This window comes from Megalobrama amblycephala, linkage group LG3, assembly GCF_018812025.1.
Source record: "Megalobrama amblycephala isolate DHTTF-2021 linkage group LG3, ASM1881202v1, whole genome shotgun sequence".
Classification (NCBI taxonomy): Eukaryota; Metazoa; Chordata; class Actinopteri; order Cypriniformes; family Xenocyprididae; genus Megalobrama; species Megalobrama amblycephala.
In genome coordinates, this window is record NC_063046.1 from 27,744,843 (window position 1) to 27,768,383 (window position 23,541).

Here is a 23,541-nt window from a genome sequence, read left to right on the forward strand (position 1 = left end):
CTGCATCTCAGACAGCGCGTAATTACTGAATGAGTTCTCCTTCATGTCTTTTTGCACTTGAAGAGACATATTTAAACAAAATAATAAGTGAAGTGAAAACGTGAAAGTGACATGTGAAGCCAAGTATGGTAAGTCAGTTAGTGTACACACATTAGGAGTAGTGAACACACACCCTGCAAACCGTGGACACACACACTCGGAGCAGTGGGCAGCACGGAGGCAATTGGGGGTTAGATACCTTGCTCAAGGGCACCTCAGTCATTTGCTTCCAGTATTGAGAATCAAACCTACAACTTTTGGATTACCAGTCTTACTCAATAACAATTAGGCCACGCCTATCCCTATGTCATAATGTTAAAATGCCCGTCTTGGCAAGTATCCTCTTAAACATAGTCAGTAATTTCTTAAGTGAATGTAAACAGTTGAGAAAGACAACATGTATTAGTTTACTGGACCCATGCATAAGCTCTTAAAGTGACAGTAACCTAATATTCCTGCTGCTGTCTGTTTTTAATGTTAATCAAACAACAAAAGACAAAGAAAAATCACTCATTGCTCTTGACTGAATAACTTTTGTAATTTTAATAAGGATTAATCTTTTCATGCCCTGGTAAAAAGTCACTGGAAATTGGCAAGTGTGGCAAAAAGTTAGTTTTACACCCTTTATATAAGGATGTGGTATATATATATATATATATATATATATATATATAAAAATTAAACTAAAGGGCTACATTTTTTCTTCTTCTTTAAAAGCATACTCTCTATTCACTCTAAAACATAGGCTGAAGGTCAACAGAAGGTCAATAAACAAAAACTAATGAGGAAAATTAGTATATTAGTCAAAACCTTTAACGAAAAGAAAAAAAAAACAGTTGGTAGACATTCTGGCATTAACATCCCAGTGAAATATAGTAGCTGGACACATACCTGCGGAAGTCCAGCAAGGTTCTAGCAGACTCTGGAACATTTTGGTCCATCCAGGACAAGAAGTGGAACTGAGTGACTGTGCGGCTCTCATTAGTCTGGACGTTCTTCAGGTAGAAACTGCGCACCAGGAAATCATCACACCAGATATGCTCTGAGACAAGATTTACCTTCAAGAACATAAAGAGAGTGTGATTTTACACTACAAACAGCCTTAATCATTTTTAAAGAATAAACATAAATTAGTCACAATATATACGTTTGAGGCTGTCAAGGTTGAAAATCTAAATTAAGGTATTAAAACCTGAAATAATATAATAATAATAATAATAATAATAATAATAAAATACATTTCCACAGGAGCTTTACCTCATATATGTGGTAGAGGTCCGACCCTTCATCAGGCCAATACTGATGACACTGTTTGATGCCGTTTTCAGCAAGAGGTGTCAGCATGACAATCACCACACAGCCACTCTCCCAAACCATCTATACAACAGAGCAGAAAATGCACAAGCAATGTTATAATGTAGACAGGGAAGGACAGCCAAAAATCAATTTTTCTCAAAAGCATGACCGGATTCAAAGAGTTTCAGCAGAACTCACTTTAAACATAATTGGTCTTAATAACTCAACCCCACTCGTCAGTGTAATTGAGGTTTAGTTTAGTCTTTCAGCCAACCTCTCTTGCCCTTTATCTCTCAACCTCCCCTTTCCCTTGTATACCGAACCTCCTCAGCCTTGCTCCATTTCCCCTAATCACACTTTTACCATGTCCTTCAATCACGGAAAGGCCCACTGCGCCCATTAGGAAAATGAGGGAAAACACTGACTTTTATGGGAGCAATAAAATACAATGATCCTGTTCATAAAATAATCAAACTCATGTGCCACACGTCCCCACAGAGTCATTATCAGAGAAATGTAGAGACATTACACCATGGAAAAAGTGGTTCAAAAAGCAATATAAAGTTATCATTATGAATATGTTATCATTTTTAATCTCACAAAACACTGGAGATGGAATTGATGAAAAATAAAATGTCTTAAAGTCATGATTATATGATGAGAGAATGATGGCAATACAAAGCAGCTTTCACTGAGTATAGTATTCAATAGAGTTTTAATTTTGTTTCACAAGTTTCATCCTAACAGCATTTACGGTACAACTATTAGCCTACAGGAATAAAGATGCTTTTCGATGTACACATTAATGGTTAAATTATGTTGATATGATAAATGTTAAATAATAAATAAAACATACATATGTAGTTTAAGTCATTCTAATGGATGAGCTCATATACATAGATCACAATGCTGTATTATTCTTTAATACAGGAGTAGAAGGTCATCGAAGGAGCTTGTACTAATGTTCCAGACCAGGTGATCAAATATTGTTGAGTTTAAGCTTTGCAGTGCAATATGCAGAAAAGGTCAAACAAAACCAACAAACACGCTTCTGGAACATCCTGCACAACGAACAGAACTGAGCACTCTGTGCTTTGAATCAAAATTACACAAAGCGACAAATGAATACTGCATGAATCAAGCTTGAAAGATGTAGAAGTTCCATTTAACAATATTATGCATAGGTAAAACAAATTTCCTTTTTGACATTTGGCATACAAATCTCCAATTCTTCATATTAAAACATCATGTTATAACATGTGGACCTAAAGGGGTCACTATAATGGATCATCACTGCTTGTCTTTAAGAGTTCAGTGGAAATGGCTACAGAGGAGTACTAAAATGACATAAAACATCAATATGTAATGTACAGTTTTGTTTAACTACATTTTTATATTTATCTCTTTAATAATCACTTTTTTTTGGATGTATATTCACAGATGTTCAATGAATGACTTTTAAACAACATAGATGCTTAGCACTAATCAGCACTGTTTCTATTGTTCTTTGAATGATGAATTACTGTGTATAGAGAATGTGAAGCTACGTCACGCTGCGTTACAATGTGGGGCGGCGCCTCCATCTTAAGAGGATCTCCCTCTGCTTCTGATACTGCTATCTGCACCTTTTGTTTTGTTTTTGCCTTTAACTTAAATATTCACATTCTACATGGCATCGTTTGCAGGGAAGAGAAGCTTTTATTGCATTGCATGATAATTTGATGTTTTCACTGTAGTTTTACAGAATTCCGTTCACAATGTATCTGGTTACCATAAAAACAGTGTCATGTGCTGGGTGCTCGCTGCTGCTTCAGCCGTCACACGGTAGAAATGTCCAAACAAAAATGTGTTCAACAAGCTGAAAGAAGTCGATCCATTCCTTTGTTGGAAATGTGTAAGTGTAACTGAAGTTTTATGGTTGTCATTGTAAATATTCACTTTCCCATGGCCACGGAGGGGAATCGGAGATAGTGGGTCGCATTCAGTTGTTTTTTTTAATGTATTTATTTCAACACACGACAACCAAACTCAAATCTCTAGAAGGCAGCTTGTGAACAGTTTTGTAGTGGCTGTGTGCAAGTTCTGCTAATTCACAAGCTGACGAACTGTGAGAGTCATACTAGCAAAGGTAATTTTAAACCAAACAAAATAAAAAAAACTTTCAAAAACACTCAGCAATTTGATTACTGATAATGTGATAATTGTGGGTTTAATCAGTGACATTATTAATGGATTTGCTATCCGACGTCTCCCCCTCAACCTGCTTCCCTTAGTGTTTTTACACATAGAATTTCTCCCTGAACGATGATGTCATTTGATGCGGATGATCATGTCACTACAATGGTGACATTTTTCACAATCACGACAGAAAACCAAAATACCGCCTTAAACTCACTAGCAGTAAGGCAGTGCGGTCCTGCTAATATGGCGTCTAAACAAGACGGTTACCCAGAACTCGTGGTACACGGGGTGACGTCAGCTTCACATTCTCTATAGGCTATTATGTACTGTATGTATAGGCTATAATTTGATCTTTTTATTAACTCGTGCCCTTTCTTAAGGAGAAAACTTAAGACTATGCAAACCTTTAAAAGCTTGGCTCTGTTTGGTATGAATCACCTTTTCATTAATGAGGAGGAACACTGAGACAATGACATCACTACTTTAATTGACAGGGATTAATGCACTCATTTTAATTTAAATGGAACTTCTAATGGGGTTTTCTGGATTCAGAACTGGCCTGACTGTCTATAATTCATCTGTATGAAATTAAATCAATTTAGATCATTAATTTTCTGCCAGTAATTGACAAAATGACAAATTCAAACAACCAATAACATCAATTAGTGCACACTCACATCTGTTTGTAAACACATCTTTGTGATTATAGAGGGTCAAGTGACATCAACACATTACCACAGTCAATTTATTAAAATGTAGATTTGGGTTTGTATTTAACACCATCTACTTATCTAATCTTATCTAAAAAACAAAAAAACAAAAAACAAACAAACAAACAAACAAATAGGAATCAAAAAGAAAGCATGTTCAAAGCTGCTGCTATCTGCACGTCTGCAGATTATTAGATCAGTTGGAAAATATTTAAATATGTGTTGGAGAAAAAAAATTATATTTACATTTTCAGCACTGACACTTTGTGCAGTTCTACCAGCGAGTAATCTCAAACCTTATGGGACTTTGGCTTTGAGCCCCTTAATTAAGGTAACATAGTGATGTTTATAAAGTAGTTTTTTGTGGACTGCAGTAAAGTGTCCTTTCTAACCTTAACATTATAAAAAAAAGGCCCAATTTGCCTTTTTTATTCGAGAGTTCATATGGTGCACAGACGCTTTCATATTTTGAGTTCTTTGCTTTTTCAGATAGATATTAATACCGATATGAAAGCAAAACTAATTCTTGCTAATGGGTTTGCCTGAACAAGTCTAATACAGAAAAAAGGAACTCTGAATAGTGATGAATAGTGATTTTAAATCATGGATCATTAACCTAAAACCAACATAGACCAACATTTTCATTCTTGCACTTGTGTTCATCTATTTAAAATAGACGTGGACCAGACCAGAGTATCTTACCTGCCAGAAGTCTGCCACAGTGGAGGGAAGAGGACCTTGAGAGCTGATATAGGCTGGATTTCGGGGGTCATGGTCCATCTTAAAGGTGAAAAGACAGAGTAAATATTCCATGAATATCCATGAAATGATCATTTTCAAATAATACTGAAAATGATACACCTTGCAGCTTGTTGATAGACACTTAAAGGATATCTTAAGAGTGATATGTGATAGGATGGAAGTTTCTATGGTGCTCTCCTCAGACATGAATCCTCTATGTAAACTGCACTGTTTCATTTATCTTATTTATTTGCTTTCTGAACATTTCTTCAGTCCCCTCCGATCTTTTGGGAAGGGGTAAACAAACTTCCTGCCAAGAGAAACAGAACGTCCACAATTTCTGTTTAGAGTTAAAAAGCTTGAGAGAGAGAGAAAAAAAAGGAAAAGCAAATCAAATAAAGAGAAGGCACAGAGGCCTGTCACTAATGAGAGCACAGTTGTCTCTCTCACGACCACCTCCCCTCTCCCGACCCCTCTCTCCCTGTCTTTCTCGTTCTCATTTTTATCTACTCCACATCCACTCTCTCTTCCATTTCTATATCGTTCTATCATCTCCAGTCACCTCTTCTTCCTCTCTCTCCTCTGTCTGTCCTCTTCGAGCATGTGCATTCTTTAATACCTCTGATTAAAGCCGGCTCTGGGAGTAAAGCAAGGCATCTCTCTAATCAAACGCATTTATTGATGAGAAGCTCAGTGGCTGGAGGAGGGTGTCTGTGTGTAATTGTGTGTCTGTCTGAGTGAAAGCTGTCCCGATGGAAAAAAGGCTAATGATGGAGAAAAAAAAACTTGATATGGATATGGACTATGACATTCATAATGCACTAGCCACAATTAAATAACGACAGGCAAGATCTTCTCCAGCGCTTCAGCTAATCAGCAGCAAAACTATAACAAGCAAAAGTAGATTTCAAACTGCAGCAAAGGGACAATCCACCTCTTTTAACTTATTTAATCTAATAGGTTTGCAAACTGTCAAACTATGCCAGTGTTTCTCAACCTTTTTCCCATCAGTAAGACCCAAGTAACTCTTCACTGACACAAACCAGAATGTGTTTACTGTTAAAAGCTGTAACTGAAAGGAGCTATTTCTACCTATCTATCCCTTAAATATAGTTTTGATGGTAAAACATTGTGCATTTAGATTGATTCAGTGAAGTTAAACAACATGTTTGACTTGCATAAAACCAATTCATTTAAGAGGGTACAACATGAAACACATTAACATTTAACATTAACATTTTATTCTGTTCACATGATTTTAAAAATTATATTTTTAATATCATATTACGCTGAATTTCATTTAGCACAATCATTAATATTATTAAAGTAGAAAACAAAACAAAGAATGTTCAATACTGATCAATACAAACTCACCAAGTAGCACAAATATTCTGGGGTACATGCAAACCTAATTGGCAATTACTGATTTATGCAGTACAGGAGAATGGTTAGAATGGGGCATGCTATTTATCAATTCTTATTTAATAAACTACAAGCTGTGATGACCACAATTCACAATTTGTCTGAAGTATAGCATCCGGTCTTCCACTCTGACCATTATTGCACACATCCCACTATCTGTCCATCAAAGAACATCAACGGAAACTACAGTACCATTCATTAGGTCTAAAAGAAAAAACGAAGCAAACATATATATATATATCAGAGGTCGCGTTAACCGAAAATTATCCGTCATTGACGGAATTTTTTTATCAATGACGGAAACATCTGAAGGCCGTCCGTCACGGTGACAGATTACACTGAGGGTGATCTATTTTAAATTGTAACTGTAATTCCCACCCCCTGTCCAGTTGGTGGCGAGTGCGCTCCAATGTAGCAGCAGAGCACTGGATCCAGAACAAAAATGAAACTGGCAAGGAACTTTTTGCTATGCGTTTGATAACGCACAAGCGAGTGCACATTAAAGAGCGCCAAAACGGTATTTATTGCTTGAATTTCTTAATGAAATGGACAGAATTTGAAATCTGAGACTTTGTTCCATATCAAAAGCAACACAAAGCTTTAAGCCTATTGCGATTTATTGAATGGGAGGCGCACTATGTAGGCTACTGTTTATTCATCAACTGAAAACAGCATATAGCCTACCAAAAGATCGTCTGGGATTTACGAATCGATATTGGTCTTATGTGACCAAAACAGCAAGGAGACATTTTAATTGTTTATTAATAAAGTAATGTTTTCTGAATCAGTATCGCCTGCAAAGATGAAGTTGACATTGACTCTCATCATCTCCTCATGGACGCGCCTAGAGAGAGAATGCACATTTCATTCGGTTTATTCTACATAACGTTAGCCTCATAGCATAATTGCCTAAGTCATTCATTTTCAAATGATACTTAGGCAATTATGCTATGAGGCTAACGATAATCAGAGTAGCCTAGCCTATTTCTTTTTGTTTTGAATTATTTCATTTTCGTTAAAGTAGATATTTAAAGCTTTCTATAGATATATTTCTCATGTCTGTGAGGCAAGCAGCCTATACGCTGAGTTTCGGTTCATTTAGCCTGTAAGACGCGCTCCAGTTCACGAGCCAGTGATCGCGCCGGCGCCTCCATACATGATTATATTTGCTTCTTATTTATTAAATCCAGGCAATTGGTTGATGAAAAATTTATTAAAATTAAGATACAATTTTTACAAAACGAAATTCACTTTAAAGAAAGGCTTTCTACAAAACAAAACTTAATGAAGTGGTCAAAATCATGTCTGTCACACTCCATGTCTCCCGATATATTGGGCATCTTACGATGCATCTTTCTCATGCTGTTCACTTTTCATAATCAAATAAATGAATTTCAAACATAACATAGGACTATTTCAACATAAAAATGAAACAACGTTTTCTTTAATGGCTACCAACAACAGGCCTCTACAACAGTACAGAGAAATTTCATGTGTGAATTATACCAGTCATTTTAATTTTCCTATTTTAATTATATTTTTCTTCAAATGTGAACAAAAATAAAAGCAATTAAATGTGTTATTATAATTAAAATAGGAAAATTAAAATGACGGGTAATAATAGATTATGGCGGATTTTTTACCACCCTGTCCGTCAAAATGACGGACAATGTTAAAGTCTAACGCAACCTCTGATATATATATATATTTCACTGACTGCAACACATCCTCATTAGAGAAAGATATTATTGTCTGGATGCATTACAGGAGAACATCCTCCTGACCCGAAATGTCTCTTTACAAAAAAAAAAAAAAAAAAGGGAAAGCTGTCATCAGGTTGGAATGTGCCCATTTTGAGCTGTAACAAAAGCATGTTTGCTGTAAGGAGGTAAGGTATGCGGTCTTGTTAGGGGTGTCAGACCTGAGCTTATTAAATGAAGGAAGGTTTAGAGAGTGGACGAGACTCTAACACAAGCTCCAAACACTTCCAGAGTTGCTGCTGCTCTTTCATGTGCATGTGTGTGTGACCTTGAAGCTTCAAGCTTAGGTCATTTAAAAAAAGTATAGTACTGCTGATAAATGTGGCCATTTTCATGTCCAAAATGCTGATGAAATGATTTGATGAAAAGTTCTCCACGCTGATCAAATTCTAGAGCCGTCGTTGTGAGTGTGTGCTTGATAGCACGTATGTCTGTCTTTGTGAGTGCGTTTGGGAGTATGTATGTCTTTAAAGCACAAAAGCCGATCACAAAGCCTTTCAAAACTTTTGCTAAAGTAATTGCATGGTTCAGTACTTCTGCACTAATTTCTCTATAGCTTCACAAAAAGATCAAACACCACTGCATGAGAGAGACAGATTCAAACCCCATGGTTACAGTGAATGACACGCACACCCATTAGCATGGCAGAAAATGGATATAATTGCTTTGCACAACCTTAATTGTTGGCAAGAGCAATTTAAGGGTAGAACAATTATATATACACAAGCTGGCTAATGCCGGCAGTCTATATGAAACTGTTTTTGACTACCCACTCTCTATAAAGGGTGTTATTATAGTCGATTTGTCATTTCACACTCAAGAGAGGTGATCATGCTCTTAAAGTCTAATTACTTTAAAAGATCTGAGATTTGTATCAGTTTATCAGTAAATTTAGCATCCTGTGATGCTCTATATGGGGAAAATCTCAGATAAAGTAGAAGATTTGAGCATAAGATGATATTATAGAAAAGTGTTTGCAGGATGCATTTCCTTGATATTTTGTATAGCAAATCAAAATTATTTGGAGTCAAGATTAATAGAATTAAACACAGAATGTATTATTTTATTCCTGCTTTAATTTACTCAATATTGCTGAAAAGGACTCATGTTTCCCCATTTATGAGAAAGATGCGATATCATCATCCAAAACGCTTTATCTGTACCTTTTTCATGTGTATATTTGAAAGAAAGAGAAATGGAGAGCCACAGCATAACTCAACACCAAAAAGTCACCAAAACTGGAGGAGAGGGTGTTGGTGTGAGGAGGTTGTGAAAAAATATCACGAATGATTTACTTTGAGGCCTTTTTCTTTCTTGCAACTAATGAGAAAGAAGCTACAAACATTGACAGACATAATTATCACAGTTTTTGAAACGCACATTGCCAAATCCCTGCTGCGCTTTAATTACCGCGCCTCCATGCATTTGTCTCCGCACCAGCGGATCAGTGCACCCAACCCCGACTGCAGTGCGAAACCCTCGGGGAGGGAGGGCTGACTCGCTTGTGCCTTTTGTTTCTTCTTTTGACGAGTTCGAGTCCAAAAATAACAGCATGTAAAAATGACTCAGTTTGACTTTCTCAGTGTGATGTTGCTGCACACGTATTATACTGATTAACATTATGTATATGTACTGATTAAGGGGCCAAAACAAAAATCATTGTGTCTGTGAAAAAAAAAAAAAAAAAAAAAAAAAAAAATCACACAGTGCTTGTTTTTAGAGCTTGTATTATATTATGCACACAAAAAGCTCACATTGATAGACGAGACTCCTTCCTTTGGACTCACAATGTCTGCCATAGTGAAATGTTTATTTTTGTTCTAGAAATGAATTACTGACTATTTGAACCTACTTGAGTAGTGAGGTTTTTTCTTTGCTTTTTCTCAGTCTCTTTGTGCCTGTGACTCTACATATATATAAAAGAGCATATTTAACAGTCTAAGAAAGGTCACTGTTGATTGACAGAGGACAGATGAGGAGGAGAAAGGGGGAAAATACTGTATCTATGAGCAAAGAAATAAAATATAACAGCAACCCTTAAAGGGTTAGTTCACCCAAAAAACGAAAATAATGTCATTTATTACTCACCCTCATGTCGTTCCCGTAAGGCCTTCATTCATCTTCAGAACACAAATTAAGATATTGTGATTAAATCCGATGAGTGAGGCCTGCATTCAAAGCAATGATGCTTCCTCTCTCAAGATCCATAAAGGTACTAAAAACACATTTAAAACAGTTCATGTGAGTTAAGTGGTTCTACCTTAATTTTATAAAGAGACGAGAATACTTTTTGTGCACCTAAAAAAAAAAAAAAACGACTTTTCAACAATATAGTGATGGGCATTTTCAAAACACTGCTTCGGAGTTTTACGAATCAAATCAGTGACTCGGATCTCCTATCAAATGGCTAAACTGCCGAAATGACGTGACTTTGGCGCTCCAAGTCACTGATTCGATTCGTAAAGCTCTGAAGCAGTGTTTTGAATCGGCCCATCACTATATTGTTGAAAAGTCATTATTTTGTTTGTTTTTTGGCGCACAAAAAGTATTCTTGTCGCTTTATAATATTAAGGTAGAACTTGAGAGAGGAAGTGTCATTGCTTTGAATGCAGGCCTCACTGAGCCATCGGATTTAATAAAAATATCTTAATTTGTGTTCCGAAGATGAATGAAGGATGAAAGAACGACATGAGGGTGAGTAATAAATGACATTATTTTCATTTTTGGGTGAACTAACCCTTTAAAGGAAAGTTGAAACAGACCCGGCATTGTCCAAGCAACTGACACAAATGGACATAAATACTGTGTTAGTAAAAGAGCCTGTGCTTCAGTCACAAAAACTACCTGTAAAGCGGTTTTCACTTCCTATAATGGACATGATGTGTAAAATATGTAAAAAAATGAGTTATAGCTACTTACAATGGGACTCGCGTTGATGTAATCAGATCTGGATTGGTTATTCTCTGGCTTCAGAATGACTCTGGAGTGATCATCTATAGTATTCAGGGAGATAGACAGACAGGTGGTGATGTAACTACTAGAGCATCAACATCTTTATAACACACTTGTCTTAACCAGGTGCTTATTTCTTGCTTTTATAAGCAAAACAAAAGAGTATACACAGTTCTGATCAGTTTATGATTAGAAGAGGCCATTGACTTGCTTAATTGATCAAAACAGAACGCAACCGCCTGTGACAGGCTGTGCTTTCGTCCTACGACATAGTGCACAAGAAAACAAATAGAAATTCACTCGAGGCTGATACAATTTGCGAAGCACTCACACACAAGGACGCCGTGTGGGCGGTTGCGCTGGACATTCTGTTCCTCCTGACCCACCGCACATGCTGCTGGCTCAGCCTGGTAACTACAGAGAGCCTCCCACTCCTTATCCAAACGATCCTTATTCTGCAGGTGATCCTCCATATACGACTGCACAAGACACACGGGAGAAAGACACAGACACAAAGTTGCTCACATGGTCCTAATGATGATATGGTGAACATTTCCTGTAACATGCATAACTCAATGAAAAATAATAAACATTCCAGCCCAGACAATATATGAAAGCATGATGCATGTATAAATCTGAGGATTTTAGTTCAATTCAGGGTAACATTTGTTGTTTATACAACGCAAACAAGAGCATGAAACCATATTTCTGTGCTTATGCGTTTCATGTCCCATTTGCCTTCCCGTGTAAACGTTTTTGAATTAAGTCTCCTTCCTTCCCCTAAATCCGGCGAGTAAAAAAAGCTCCATAGCAAGTTTCAATTCGTCTGCTATAATCCAGCTTTACCTCCAAGGCCAACCTATCGCTTTCTGTGCTTTCTTTCTTCCCAACAATACAATCACTCACCTATCCACCTTCAGACAGACAAGAGCTCAAACCCGCTCAGCACGGGAATCGTAGACAGTAATCCTAAACATGCACCACAAAGGAGGAGAGAGAGAGAGAGAGAGAGAGGTAGAGAGAGAAAGGGGGGTTGCAGGGAGGGGGCTTGTCCTGACAATCACACATGCAATTAAGACTCCTGAAAGGCCTGGGCACGCCAGTGCCTCTTCAGCCTGCTTCAATCACTCCTTTTCACTGCTTGCACAAATGCTGATAAGATTGTCTGCGCTTAAGCCGCCTTCCCAAGAAGCCCAAATTGAATTCAACTGAGACAAAGGGGAGTGGAGAAAGAGAGAGAGAGGGAGAGAGAGAGACAGAAAGCTCAGAGGACTGTGTCGCTGGCCAGAGTGTAAGAGCGTAAGTGTTGTTTGGCGGTTGGTGTCTTGTTTTTTGGATGCTTATTTCTGGCCTCCCATTGTTAACCAACAAGAAGGGGGTTACCTTGTGCATGTGGGCATGTGAATGTGTGTTTATGAGTCTATTGTGTGAAAACAAATTACACACTCATAACCTAATGTCAAGAATCCTCTTGGCCCCATACACAGACAGCAATCCGTAATTTCACAGGGCTCTGACACACATTGAAATGTTCCTGCATGCCAAAAGTGCTATTTAAACGTACAATTCGTGGAACTTCAATGTCTTCATGTATACGTGTATATCATGGCTATATAAACATTCTCATAGATATATTTTATTTCTTGCTTGAATAGCATGTTGCACTCTTCTGAACATTAGGCTTGTGTGTGTGTGAGAGACAGAGATCTTGTTTTAAGAGATGATGAACCGTGTGACAAGTCGCTTAATAGAAGACATTATGGTTCATATGGAATTCATGATTTAGTGAAGGAGAAATGACTTTGATTAAATGCCACTGTAATAAGATTAACTCAAAGAGGAGAAAAATGTGGCCAGTGGCCAAGAAAGTCTAGGTGTCAGAAGGCTTTCCTTTTAGTCTAAGGACATAAATACCATTGCTATCACACTAGATTTTTAATGTTTTTGAGAGAAGTCTCTTATGCTTGACTAGGCTGCATTTATTTGATCAGAAATACAGTAAAACGTACTATTATGATCAACAGCATATATTTATTAAATAAAAGTATATTATTACAATTTAAAATAACTGTCTAATTTATTCCTTTGATGGCAAAGCTTAAATTTCTGTATCTATTGCTCCAGTCACATGATCTTTCAGAAATCATTCTAATATGCTCAAGAAACGTCTTCTTATTATTAATTTTGAAAACAGTTGTGCTGCTTAATATGTGTGTGATAGAAAGATCAAAAGCAAACATTTACTTCACATATTATTATAAAAATCTTTTGTTACATTATAAAACTCTTTACCATCACTTTTGATCAATTTAAAGAGGTCATGAACTGCATTTTTTAACATTTTATCCCACTTATAAGATTTTCAGATCAAAAAATATCCTAATTAAGAAGTAATTAGATATTTTCTATCCTGTTTTTGACCGTGTCTTTCAAACACTCGGTTTTGATATGCGTGTCACATTCAAAGATTTGGAAGTAAACGCCCACTGCTATGATTGGGTAACAGTTTTGCAATCTCCGCCATTACACGTGGAATTGTTTTGAAGACTTCTGAGTTTGAAAAATATCTTGTTACATAGCTGAAACATTTGCCAACAATGTGAAACATTTATGTGTATTACATATGCTTTATAAGTCTTGGTTGTAGCAAATAAAGTTTAAGTACTTGGAGTTGTTATAATTGACGAAGGATAACTTAAAGTGTATTGCATGAACAGAATTATGAATGAATGTACCATTGTTTGTCATACTGTCGTTCTTATATTCGCAGTTCATCCTTTACGATAAAGTGAAAAACATATAGATTGTCATTTGCAGTGTCGTGTTTTAAATAAAACGAAATGTGATGTGATGTCTTACTGAAGAAAAAACAAGATGTCGCTCACTGAAGCTTTTATTCAGGATTACAATGGATTTTATAGATCAGAAAAATAACAAAAGCAGCGTTGTCTACGTGCTTTCTTCTGTATCCGATAATCCAACGCTTTAACCCCATAATTGCCAAAGCAAAGGAAAGAACAGCAAATCACAACTATCACAACTATTCACAGTGACTATGGCCCTACAGTATAAATACTCAGTACATATCAAATGTTCTGTACAAAGCAATAGTGACAGATGGTAAAAACACTGTTACTCATACTTGTGTGTTGCGACATTACTGTCGGATCCAATATAGTCGTCGTTGCATCTTTTATTTTCAGTCTATCTGAAATGTACCCTCACTAAAACGAAGGGAACAATCAAACAGTGTCTTACTGATGCAATCTGGAACTTCATTAAAGTAAAGTTCATCCATGCTTTCTTAATGTTAAGATCACAAGGAAGGCAATGTAAAGATTGTGTTTTTCCACAACTTGGCACTACAAAACGTCTTGTAATCCACAGAGGCGTCTCTATAGTTTTGTTGCTGGAGTAATCCTGTGTTTGCGTCTCTCGTATTTACTACTACATGACATGAGCAAATCTGAGGGTGGGGTTGATGTAGAAGTAGACGTCGATTTTATTTTCTTTTACGTCATAAGGTGACAAAATCCAAAACGAGTGGTTTGGGCAGCTTGGTTTCAATAAAAGCTAATGAGGAAGTTTTGAGTTCTGAAAATTATAGGATAGTTTTATAGTAAAATGACCTTTAACATGTCCAAAGATCAAGGAAAATCTGATTTCTCAATTCATGAAACCTTTAATGCATCCTTGCTTACAAACAACAGTAGTGTAAATACATGGAAAAATAAAATAAATCCCCACAAAATAAACATACTAAGTCATGATCTCTATTAGCATATTGCAACTTAATACCAAAGCACATTTCCACAAAACCACTGCCATATTACCAGCATAAAACAGGACAGGCAGGTGCACTCAAAATGTTCTCATCCTTCAAGCAACCTATCACAACAAATTACCCAGCAATCAGTTTACTTCTGCCTGAGTGCCGTGAGTGGACAAACGGCAAATGTTAGTGGCCACATATGGCTGTTATGAGGACAATTTGCTCTTCTCAAACATATACAGTATTTGATCTTCTAGACAAAAGTTTTTCATTTTTTTCTCTCTTAGTTTTTCTTATGTTACAGATGGTTGATGGAGCATCTGCCCTATGTGTGTGTGTTTCTGTGACAATATGTAACAGTAACTCTCTCTATTTGCCTTCTCTAATACCACCTCTATTAGCAAGATGATGCGTGATTTAATCAGAGACAGAGGGATTTGGCAACTAGCCAACCATTTAATCACTGAGGTACTTCTCCCTGACAGACAGCAGACCATTTTCTCTCCTTTCACACTGAACACTGAACCCCCCCCACACACACACTTCATTTCTTCTTTAAGCAATGTCAAATAAGCACTAAATAATTGCAGTTTATTACTAGCTTTCACACCCACACACCCACACACACACACGTTTTCATGTTTTATGGCATAGACATAATGATTTTTATACTGTACAAACTGTATATTCTTTCCCCCTACACCAGGGGTGTCCAAGCTTTTTTTTTTTAAATGGACACACCCGGGGGCCGTATACTTCTCTTTCGTTTTTTATAATATATTATACGTTTTGTCTCTTGGAAATGCACATTTAACAGTAGCTTCACTTGACAGTAGCAGTATATTGAGATGGGATGCAGAAAAAAGTAATATCTGTAAAAATTTAAACAACCTAATTTTTATAGGATAAAATTTAAATATTCTTACTGAGTTAGAACTCTTCTCTTATTAAAATTAACCATTGGTCACAGGAAAAAGCACACATGGCACTTCACTACCATGGTAAAAAGTAACTATATGGTTTCTATGGTGTCTAGAATGGCTTTATGGTATTTTTTTATAAACACATTTAGTATAAACGACTTGTGATCAGCCCACAGGCCGGACTTTGGACACCCCTGAAAACTTTATGCATTTTTAGATTTTCAAAACACATTATTTAGTATGATTTATAAGCTGTTCTCCTCATGGGGACCAAAAAAAAAAAGTCACAAAATTTACATTTGGTCCCCATAACGTAGGGAATGCCAGGCGCACACACACACATGCTTTTGTGAATTGCGGGGACATTCCATAGGCGTATTGGTTTTTATACTGTACAAACCGTTTTTTCTATCCCCCTACACTACCCCTACCCCTAAACCTACCCATAACAGGAAACTGTGCACATTTTTACTTTCTCAAAAAACAAAAAACAAAAAACAAAAAAACACACATTCTGTATGATTTATAAGCCTTTTGAAAAATGGGGATATGGGGTAATGTCCTCATAAGTCACCCTCTCCTTGTAATACCTATGTCATACCCATGTCATTATACAAATTTGTGTCCTGATATGTCACAAAAACACACACGCACACACACACAGATCATCCTCAGCATATCAAATATTTGTTGCTCTACCACCAAAAAAAAAACAGAAACAACTGTGTATCTCACCCTCATTATCTTTCACTATGTCCATGTTGCACGTATGAATAATAAACACACAGTGCAGTGGAGCAGCAGCAGTGAATTGTGGTGCTGTCCAAGGTTCTGAATTAGTTCTTTCTGCTCCTGCAGCAGCTATATATAATAAAAAAGTCTGGGCTAAATCTCAGACTCTTAAACCAATAATGTGTCATAATATATGATTTGAGCCTCACATTGTATGCATACAAAAACTTGTATACCTGACCCATTTTATGTACAGAAACAATATCTGTAATAATGTATTTAAATAATTGTATTTTCATGTGATGAAAACTATGACTGTAAAAGACAAAAAGCAGTTTTATAGATCGAATAGGCCTTATCGTAGAGCATGCTAGTAGATGGAAATAAAATACACAGCATATATTAAATTAAATGGGAAAAAAACAAAGCATGGGATTGTCAAGAGTATGAGCCATATACTGTATATGACTCTGAGGTACCATATGAGGCTGGGCTATGGAGAAAGCATTCTCTAACTGTGCTCCAACCTGAGGAGGGATGAAAAAGATGCCTTATAGAAACCTGACATACTGAGAGATTACGCTATCAGAACAGTTATTATTTCATAACCCGTCTTTGATTGCATCCATTGAGAGATTGATAGTGTACATGCGGTAACCTCTGATACATTGCACTATGGTATTGCAGTCACTTCTTAGAGACAGAGTGTGATTTTGAGATTTTCTGTAGCATATCGACCAATATGGACTTTATTTTTATGGATGACGACAATATCTTAGAAAGCAGGGTGACCATGGTCGATATAAAGCCGATATATAATCATACTATTTATTTAAATAAAGGTAGTAAATAACACATGGTGCAATTACATTTTTATTTATTTTACATTATATTTAGTAAAATTAAAAATAAATTTGAAAAACGTATTGTTAATTTGTAAAATAATTCATATTAAAAAATAACTTGAACTTTAAATAGCAACTTTTTGATTCTGTAATACTATTATAGTATTTTTTTTATTTTATTTTTACAAATAAAGAAAGATTTAAGAAAGACTTGATAAATGATATAAACAAATCTTTGTTGAATGCCAATGATATATGAGAAAGTATTATAGTATATACCTTTCTATTACTATTGAGAGTAGTTTTTCATATACTATTTACTTACAATTTACATTACTACCAAATAATTTATTATTAACAAAACTAACGAAAACTGGGAATGGGACTTCCCACATGTCTGCACTCAGGTGCTGGTGTTCTCTACACTTTCAAAATAAAAGTCCCTGCACTGTCAAAATAAAAGACACACTTCCGACCCTTAAATGCCAAACTGAAAAACATATTGGCTGATGGCGATAATTAAGAAATGTCAAATATCTGAGATATATCAGTCGACCACTGCGTATTTGGTAGTTTCCAAGGTTGTACTAAATAAAAAACTAAAAATCCAATTGTCTCAAACATCTATAATGATCTCATAGCCTATGAAAGTATACTGCCAAGCATTTTACTATCCTTGCTGAGTGTCTATGAAGACAACATGGTCCAAGATGCTTCAAATGAATTAATTTAATAATTACTACAGAACTTTGCAAACTTCTGAATGTTTTTTGTAGATGTACACTTCAGCAGATGCATATCTGCCTAACAACAAACATGATTTTATTAGCTGTTGAAAAAAACCCATCTCAATAAGGGCCATCCATTACAGCAAAACACAATACGCTAAATCAATCAACTCAGTGGCTGTCTTTTGCTCCACTGTTGGATGTATGATAGATTCTCTGCTCGGTAATGAACATAACGCTACCAGGCACCTATCAGTCTTTCCTGTCGAAGCTGTGCTGAGATGAATAAAACAAAAGTTGGGACGAAATTAAAACAATCCATTGTGTCAGAAAATCCAGAGACCATGGGGCCCTGCAGTTTCAGAGCTAAAACAAACCTAAAATCTAAAATATGTGACTGTGAGACAGAGGTGAAGGAAAAACAAGAAAAGAGAGACAGAAGGAGAGGCACATGTTTGGATATATATAGTACAGAGGGTAGAGTGTGTTGAGTATAAGGTATTGTTTTAATAGTCTCTTGGACTACGTCCTGTTTTCACATGCATATATTAAACTGTTTACCAGTATCATGTGACCAGTGGAGATGTCCATGTTGGTCTGGGTAGGCTCCTCACTCCAAGAGGATGTGCTACTGCGGGCTGAGGGACTCTGCATTGGTCCGTCACTGAACTGTGAGGACACGCTGTTAATGCGTGACGTGTGCGATGGGTGGAACACCTCTGATCGCTCTCCACGCTCTGATGTCTGCACCGCCATGCGCTGCCGACAGAGATCCTATCAAGAAAATGGACAAACATTAGTCTTATCTATGAACACATTATCTGGGGCAACTCATAAAGCTCTTCTAAAGAGTAAAATGATCAATCGCACAAACTATAGCATCAAAGCACTGGCTATTATGCGTGGAATATTATAACGGTTATTTATATAGGAAAATCATACAAAAACACAATGATACTGCATCAGGATTCTGGATCAAATAAACTCTAATTTCATTTATCTCCACTTTGCATCTCAGAGTGGGTTCATGATACAGCCAACAACATATTACATCACTGTCTGCTCTACAAGATGAAATCTATCAGCTGCATAAACTCACCAACCCACCAATGGAGCAAATAATTACTATATGCTTGCAGCCATTTTTAAACACAAGGTTCAATGATAAGGTTTAATTTTCTAAAAGAATACATTTACATATATAATAAACCACAATCATGCATAATATTTGCTTACAATATGATAGTTCGTGACAAGTCATCTACCTTGTATTTATATAGTTGGAGTGTGTTAGTAAATTGTTCATAAAATGCCATCAAAAGCAACAAATTAGCAATCTATTTACAAAACCACTAAAACTGAATTGAAAATCCAGCTCTGTCTCGGGATGTAGCCACTGCATTTGTCAACCAACCAGCAAACAGGTCTTCACAGGTCTTCTTTTTGCCCTTAATAGCTACATTTCAGTCACTCACGTCATTCTGAAATTATAACTCCAAGGTATTATCTACCATTTGTCCCTTCATTGAAATCAAACAAAGAAGCAGATTATTCAAACCACCTTCCCAAGGATCACTGACTCATATTTCAATGTAAAAGCTGAATTCTCTCAAGATGTGTCATTATATCCCTTCTAACCTGGCTCAATATATAATTGTTGCGGGCAATTATCAGTGGAAAAGCATGCAGAACATTTCCTTACTACCTGACAGATATCACTGAAATAGGAGAGATATAATGTCTGTTAATGGAAAAAATTAATTTGGTAGTGGAATGCTAATGTTTAGTCAATCAGAAGACTTTGAGCTGCTCTCTGCCTGTCAGTCATTTTATGTATTCAGTTAGGTGAAATCAGGATTGATCTTTGGGGGAGGGATTTTAAAAAGTGAAGGGGGTAGTCTAAGTCAGTGACGGAAGTTAGTGAATAGACTACTATTGCTAAAAAAAAAAAAAAAAAAAAAATTCTGACTACAAGCACTTTATAATGTTTAACTTTACAAGAAAGCTATCAGCCATTTTCATGCAATTACCATGTAGGTTTTTGTTATAAAGCAACAGCATTTTGTAACATTTTAAAAGCATTAAAAAGCTTTTTATTGAGTAAAAAACCTTCTGTTCATTGTGCCTAGTTGTTATTCTTTCTACTCTTTCCCTCTTGCTTTACTTCCATTTTATTTACTCAAAGGTTAAACAGGCACAGACAATCCCTTTCTGAAGCAGTTGCTAGTCACAACAGTGTGACCCCATCAAATGTCCAACAGTTAAAAAAGCGCCCAAATCAGAAAAAAAAAAAAAAAAAAAAACACCCAGCAGAGTGAGGCTGACAGGAGGGTCAGTGAGAGAGTGTGGGGGCTGGAGGTAGAAGTTTAGTGCGCCTCACTAATGGAGCTCCCCAGTGAGAGAAACCAGGAGGGAAGGTGGTGAGGGGCTAAACAGAGGCCACAGAGCTCTAAAACGAGCCACAGAATAGAGGATGGAGTTCACCCTTAACATTAATATCTGATCTGATGTCTACCACGAGTCAATCTAACTTAAAATTTGTAAAACTGCAAAAACATGTGCCAACTATTAAAAAAGTGCCCACTTCCTGATAAATCATGTGCATTTCAGACAGCACAAATTAATGCATACATTTGCTTCTCTTAATCAGTGAACCACTAAGTAGCAAAATTAATTACATTTGCATTTAATAATTTAGCAACCAAATTTATCCAAAGTGATTTACAAAGAGCAAAAGAGAAGAATATAACTACAAAAACAATTAGCAAAAGAAATCTTGAGTCGAGTGCCCATTGAGGAGCAAGCAACTGTGTGACTTGACTGTATAAATATATATACTAAAAGTCAATGAATGAATGAATGCATGCATGCATGTTCTTAGGTCTTTAACATGAACATTTATGCATTTGGTAATGCTTTTATCCAAATTGACTTTGACTGACGGAGTGCATTCAGAGTGTACATCATCAGTTTGTGTTTCACTGGTGTTGAATCCATGACTTTGATGTTGCTCTAGTCTACCAGTCATCACCAAGTCCTATAACTCCATCACAAAATTATATGATCCTTTAATGTCTAATTCTTAAAAAACAAAACAAAACAAAACAGCACCTTTAACAGCATGTTTTTTTTTCTTTAAGTAAATGTAAGTAATAACAACCTTTTCATGTCCACAAAACAAAATGAACAAAATGTAAATCCTTTATAAGGAGTGTGTGGTAACAAAAAACTACTTCCCTTAATGAAAAATTCCTGGTGGATATTGTATTTTATAAGCATGGTTAGAATGTGAGGATCATGAACTGTATTTGAAGAACACAGAGAGCACTGAAAACTACAGTAGATTTGACTTTTTCCATTTTGGCATTAATGGTAGGCAAGATACAGATTAATGGTTTAATTTAAATTGCTTCAAAATGTAACTGTTTGTTCCTGTTCCACATTTGAGTAAAATAAATAAATAAGTGAGTGGAATAGGAACAAAACCAAAAAGTATCTTTGCAACACTTTAGCAAAACAAACAAACACAAAATCTTAGAATGAGAAACTTATAGAATAATAAGGTATTATCAAGGATATTAACAACAAACAAGTGTGAATATACATGAATGTTTGATGAAGGAATAAGAATAAAACTGTAAGAGTGTGTGAGAGGGTGTGTGTGTGTGTGTGTGTGTGAGTAGATGGGTGGCAGTGTGTGCTTTGATCTGCTACAGAATCATTGCGGCAGAACTGATTCTAATTGCATGTTTCACTGTAAGAGTCCCTGTGCACAAGACTGCATTCATTCCAGCTACAGCAGTTGGGAAATCCCTTACAACTACACAGTACGAGCCGTGCCTATGCCTTTAATCTTATTCGCTTATAAAAAGAAAAAAAAAACTGGCAGATCTAAAGGCCCGAAAGCACTCACAATATACTACGATACGACAACATTACACACAAATTAAAATCAATACAAAGTAATTAAAAGCTAAAATGAAAACACAGCAAAGGTGTCAAGATATAATGTGTGACTGCATCATAATAATATTGAGAAACACAGATTATTTACCACACTAATAGGACCGACGTGTATGGAAGGGACTTCTCGACAAAGTGTGAGAGGTTTATTAAATATTGAAGGCGGGGGAGGAAGCCAAGCGCTTGCACCCTGCGATCCAGTCTCATTGAGTACAGCTGAGCCCAACACAAAATCAATAAGCCTTCACCGCAAGCCCTCCCTCCAGGAGCCGTGAAAGAAAGGTCAGACAACAAACTCATTTCCCTGCTAAAAAGGGCTCTGCCTCAATTAGGATTCATATTAAACACCGCTGTCGTGCAAGGACATCTGCGTCTGCTCCAATGGGTCATAATTAAGGAAAAGAAGCTTTAAATGAATTCCACTGCTTTTCTGTAAATGAGCTACAATAATTTCGGAACAATTAAGAACATTCATTACACCTGGTGATGATCGCAAATATGGATAGTGTTCATCTGAAAGGGTTGGTTTGCTGGATTGGAGGTGTAAATAACCTTGGTCGAGGACAACTTATTCAGTACATCCTAAAAACAGGACTGCTTATTCATGTTTATATGTACCGACTGAGAAAACATGATTGGCTGAAATAATTGGCCTGCTCCTACCTGATAGGCTGCCGTGGCATCGTGGCCTGTGTCATTTCCCAAACCAACGAGCTTCTCCTTCAGCTTATGGTGGGAGCGGTGGCGCAAGCAGTACAGAGCCCCCGACATCCCCAGAACCATGACAATAAAAACCATGGAGACCACCACCAGAATCAAAAAGTTGCCTGGCTCCACTTGACTGTTTTTGACCAGGGGGATGTGGTTTAGTTTGCCCCTCTGAAATTAGAACAGACAAGAGAAAGAAATCCTGATAAACATTGTGGATTAAAAACAATATATATATAAACATTGTGGATTAAAAACAGTATATATTACATGCAACCGTTTTCAATAGTAAAAATAAGAAATGTTTCTTGAGCAAAAAATTACATTTTGAAATGTATTAAAAAAGAAGATTTTAAATTGTAATATACCGAGTCTTCTATATCACTCAACTGTTTTCATATGGTACTTTAAATTGGGTGCTTATATATTGCTTTTAATTATTAGTTGTTCTACACACTGACGTACAAACACCTCAGGCCGACACTTGGGAAGTAAAGGCCCGCTCCACTCTTGCCTTGGCAGGTTGAAGCATGCCACCACAGAGCAATTAGGGTCGGTCCTCACTGTACCAGCTTGTTGCTAATTAGCCTCCAAGTCTTGGGTTTGGTTGGGATGGGGGAATTGGCTCAGACCTCCAAGTTAATAAAATGGGAGAGGGGCTAAGCCGAGGGGGAGTACCTAAAAGGTCCGAGCCCTGCTAACGTTCCACTGTAGAGGGGGTTGTCAGGCTTGTTAGCCCCTCGGGGGGAGGACTGACAGCCGGGGATAA

At 36.6% G+C, this 23,541-nt stretch overlaps 1 protein-coding gene across 3 annotated transcripts in view; it reads right to left on the reverse strand.

Annotated features, from left to right (window-relative positions):
* ptprn2 (protein tyrosine phosphatase receptor type N2) overlaps window positions 1–23,541 on the reverse strand; it is a 217,873-nt gene that overhangs the window by 11,958 nt on the left and 182,374 nt on the right. For all 3 annotated transcript variants that reach the window (XM_048184803.1, XM_048184806.1, XM_048184804.1), the window contains 7 exons: window positions 22,728–22,943; window positions 18,663–18,875; window positions 11,433–11,580; window positions 11,069–11,142; window positions 4,929–5,006; window positions 1,297–1,416; window positions 931–1,097 (listed from right to left, as the gene is read on the reverse strand). In XM_048184803.1, coding sequence (XP_048040760.1) covers window positions 931–1,097; window positions 1,297–1,416; window positions 4,929–5,006; window positions 11,069–11,142; window positions 11,433–11,580; window positions 18,663–18,875; window positions 22,728–22,943 — 1,016 coding nt within the window. The remainder of the gene's footprint in view (window positions 1–930; window positions 1,098–1,296; window positions 1,417–4,928; window positions 5,007–11,068; window positions 11,143–11,432; window positions 11,581–18,662; window positions 18,876–22,727; window positions 22,944–23,541) is intronic.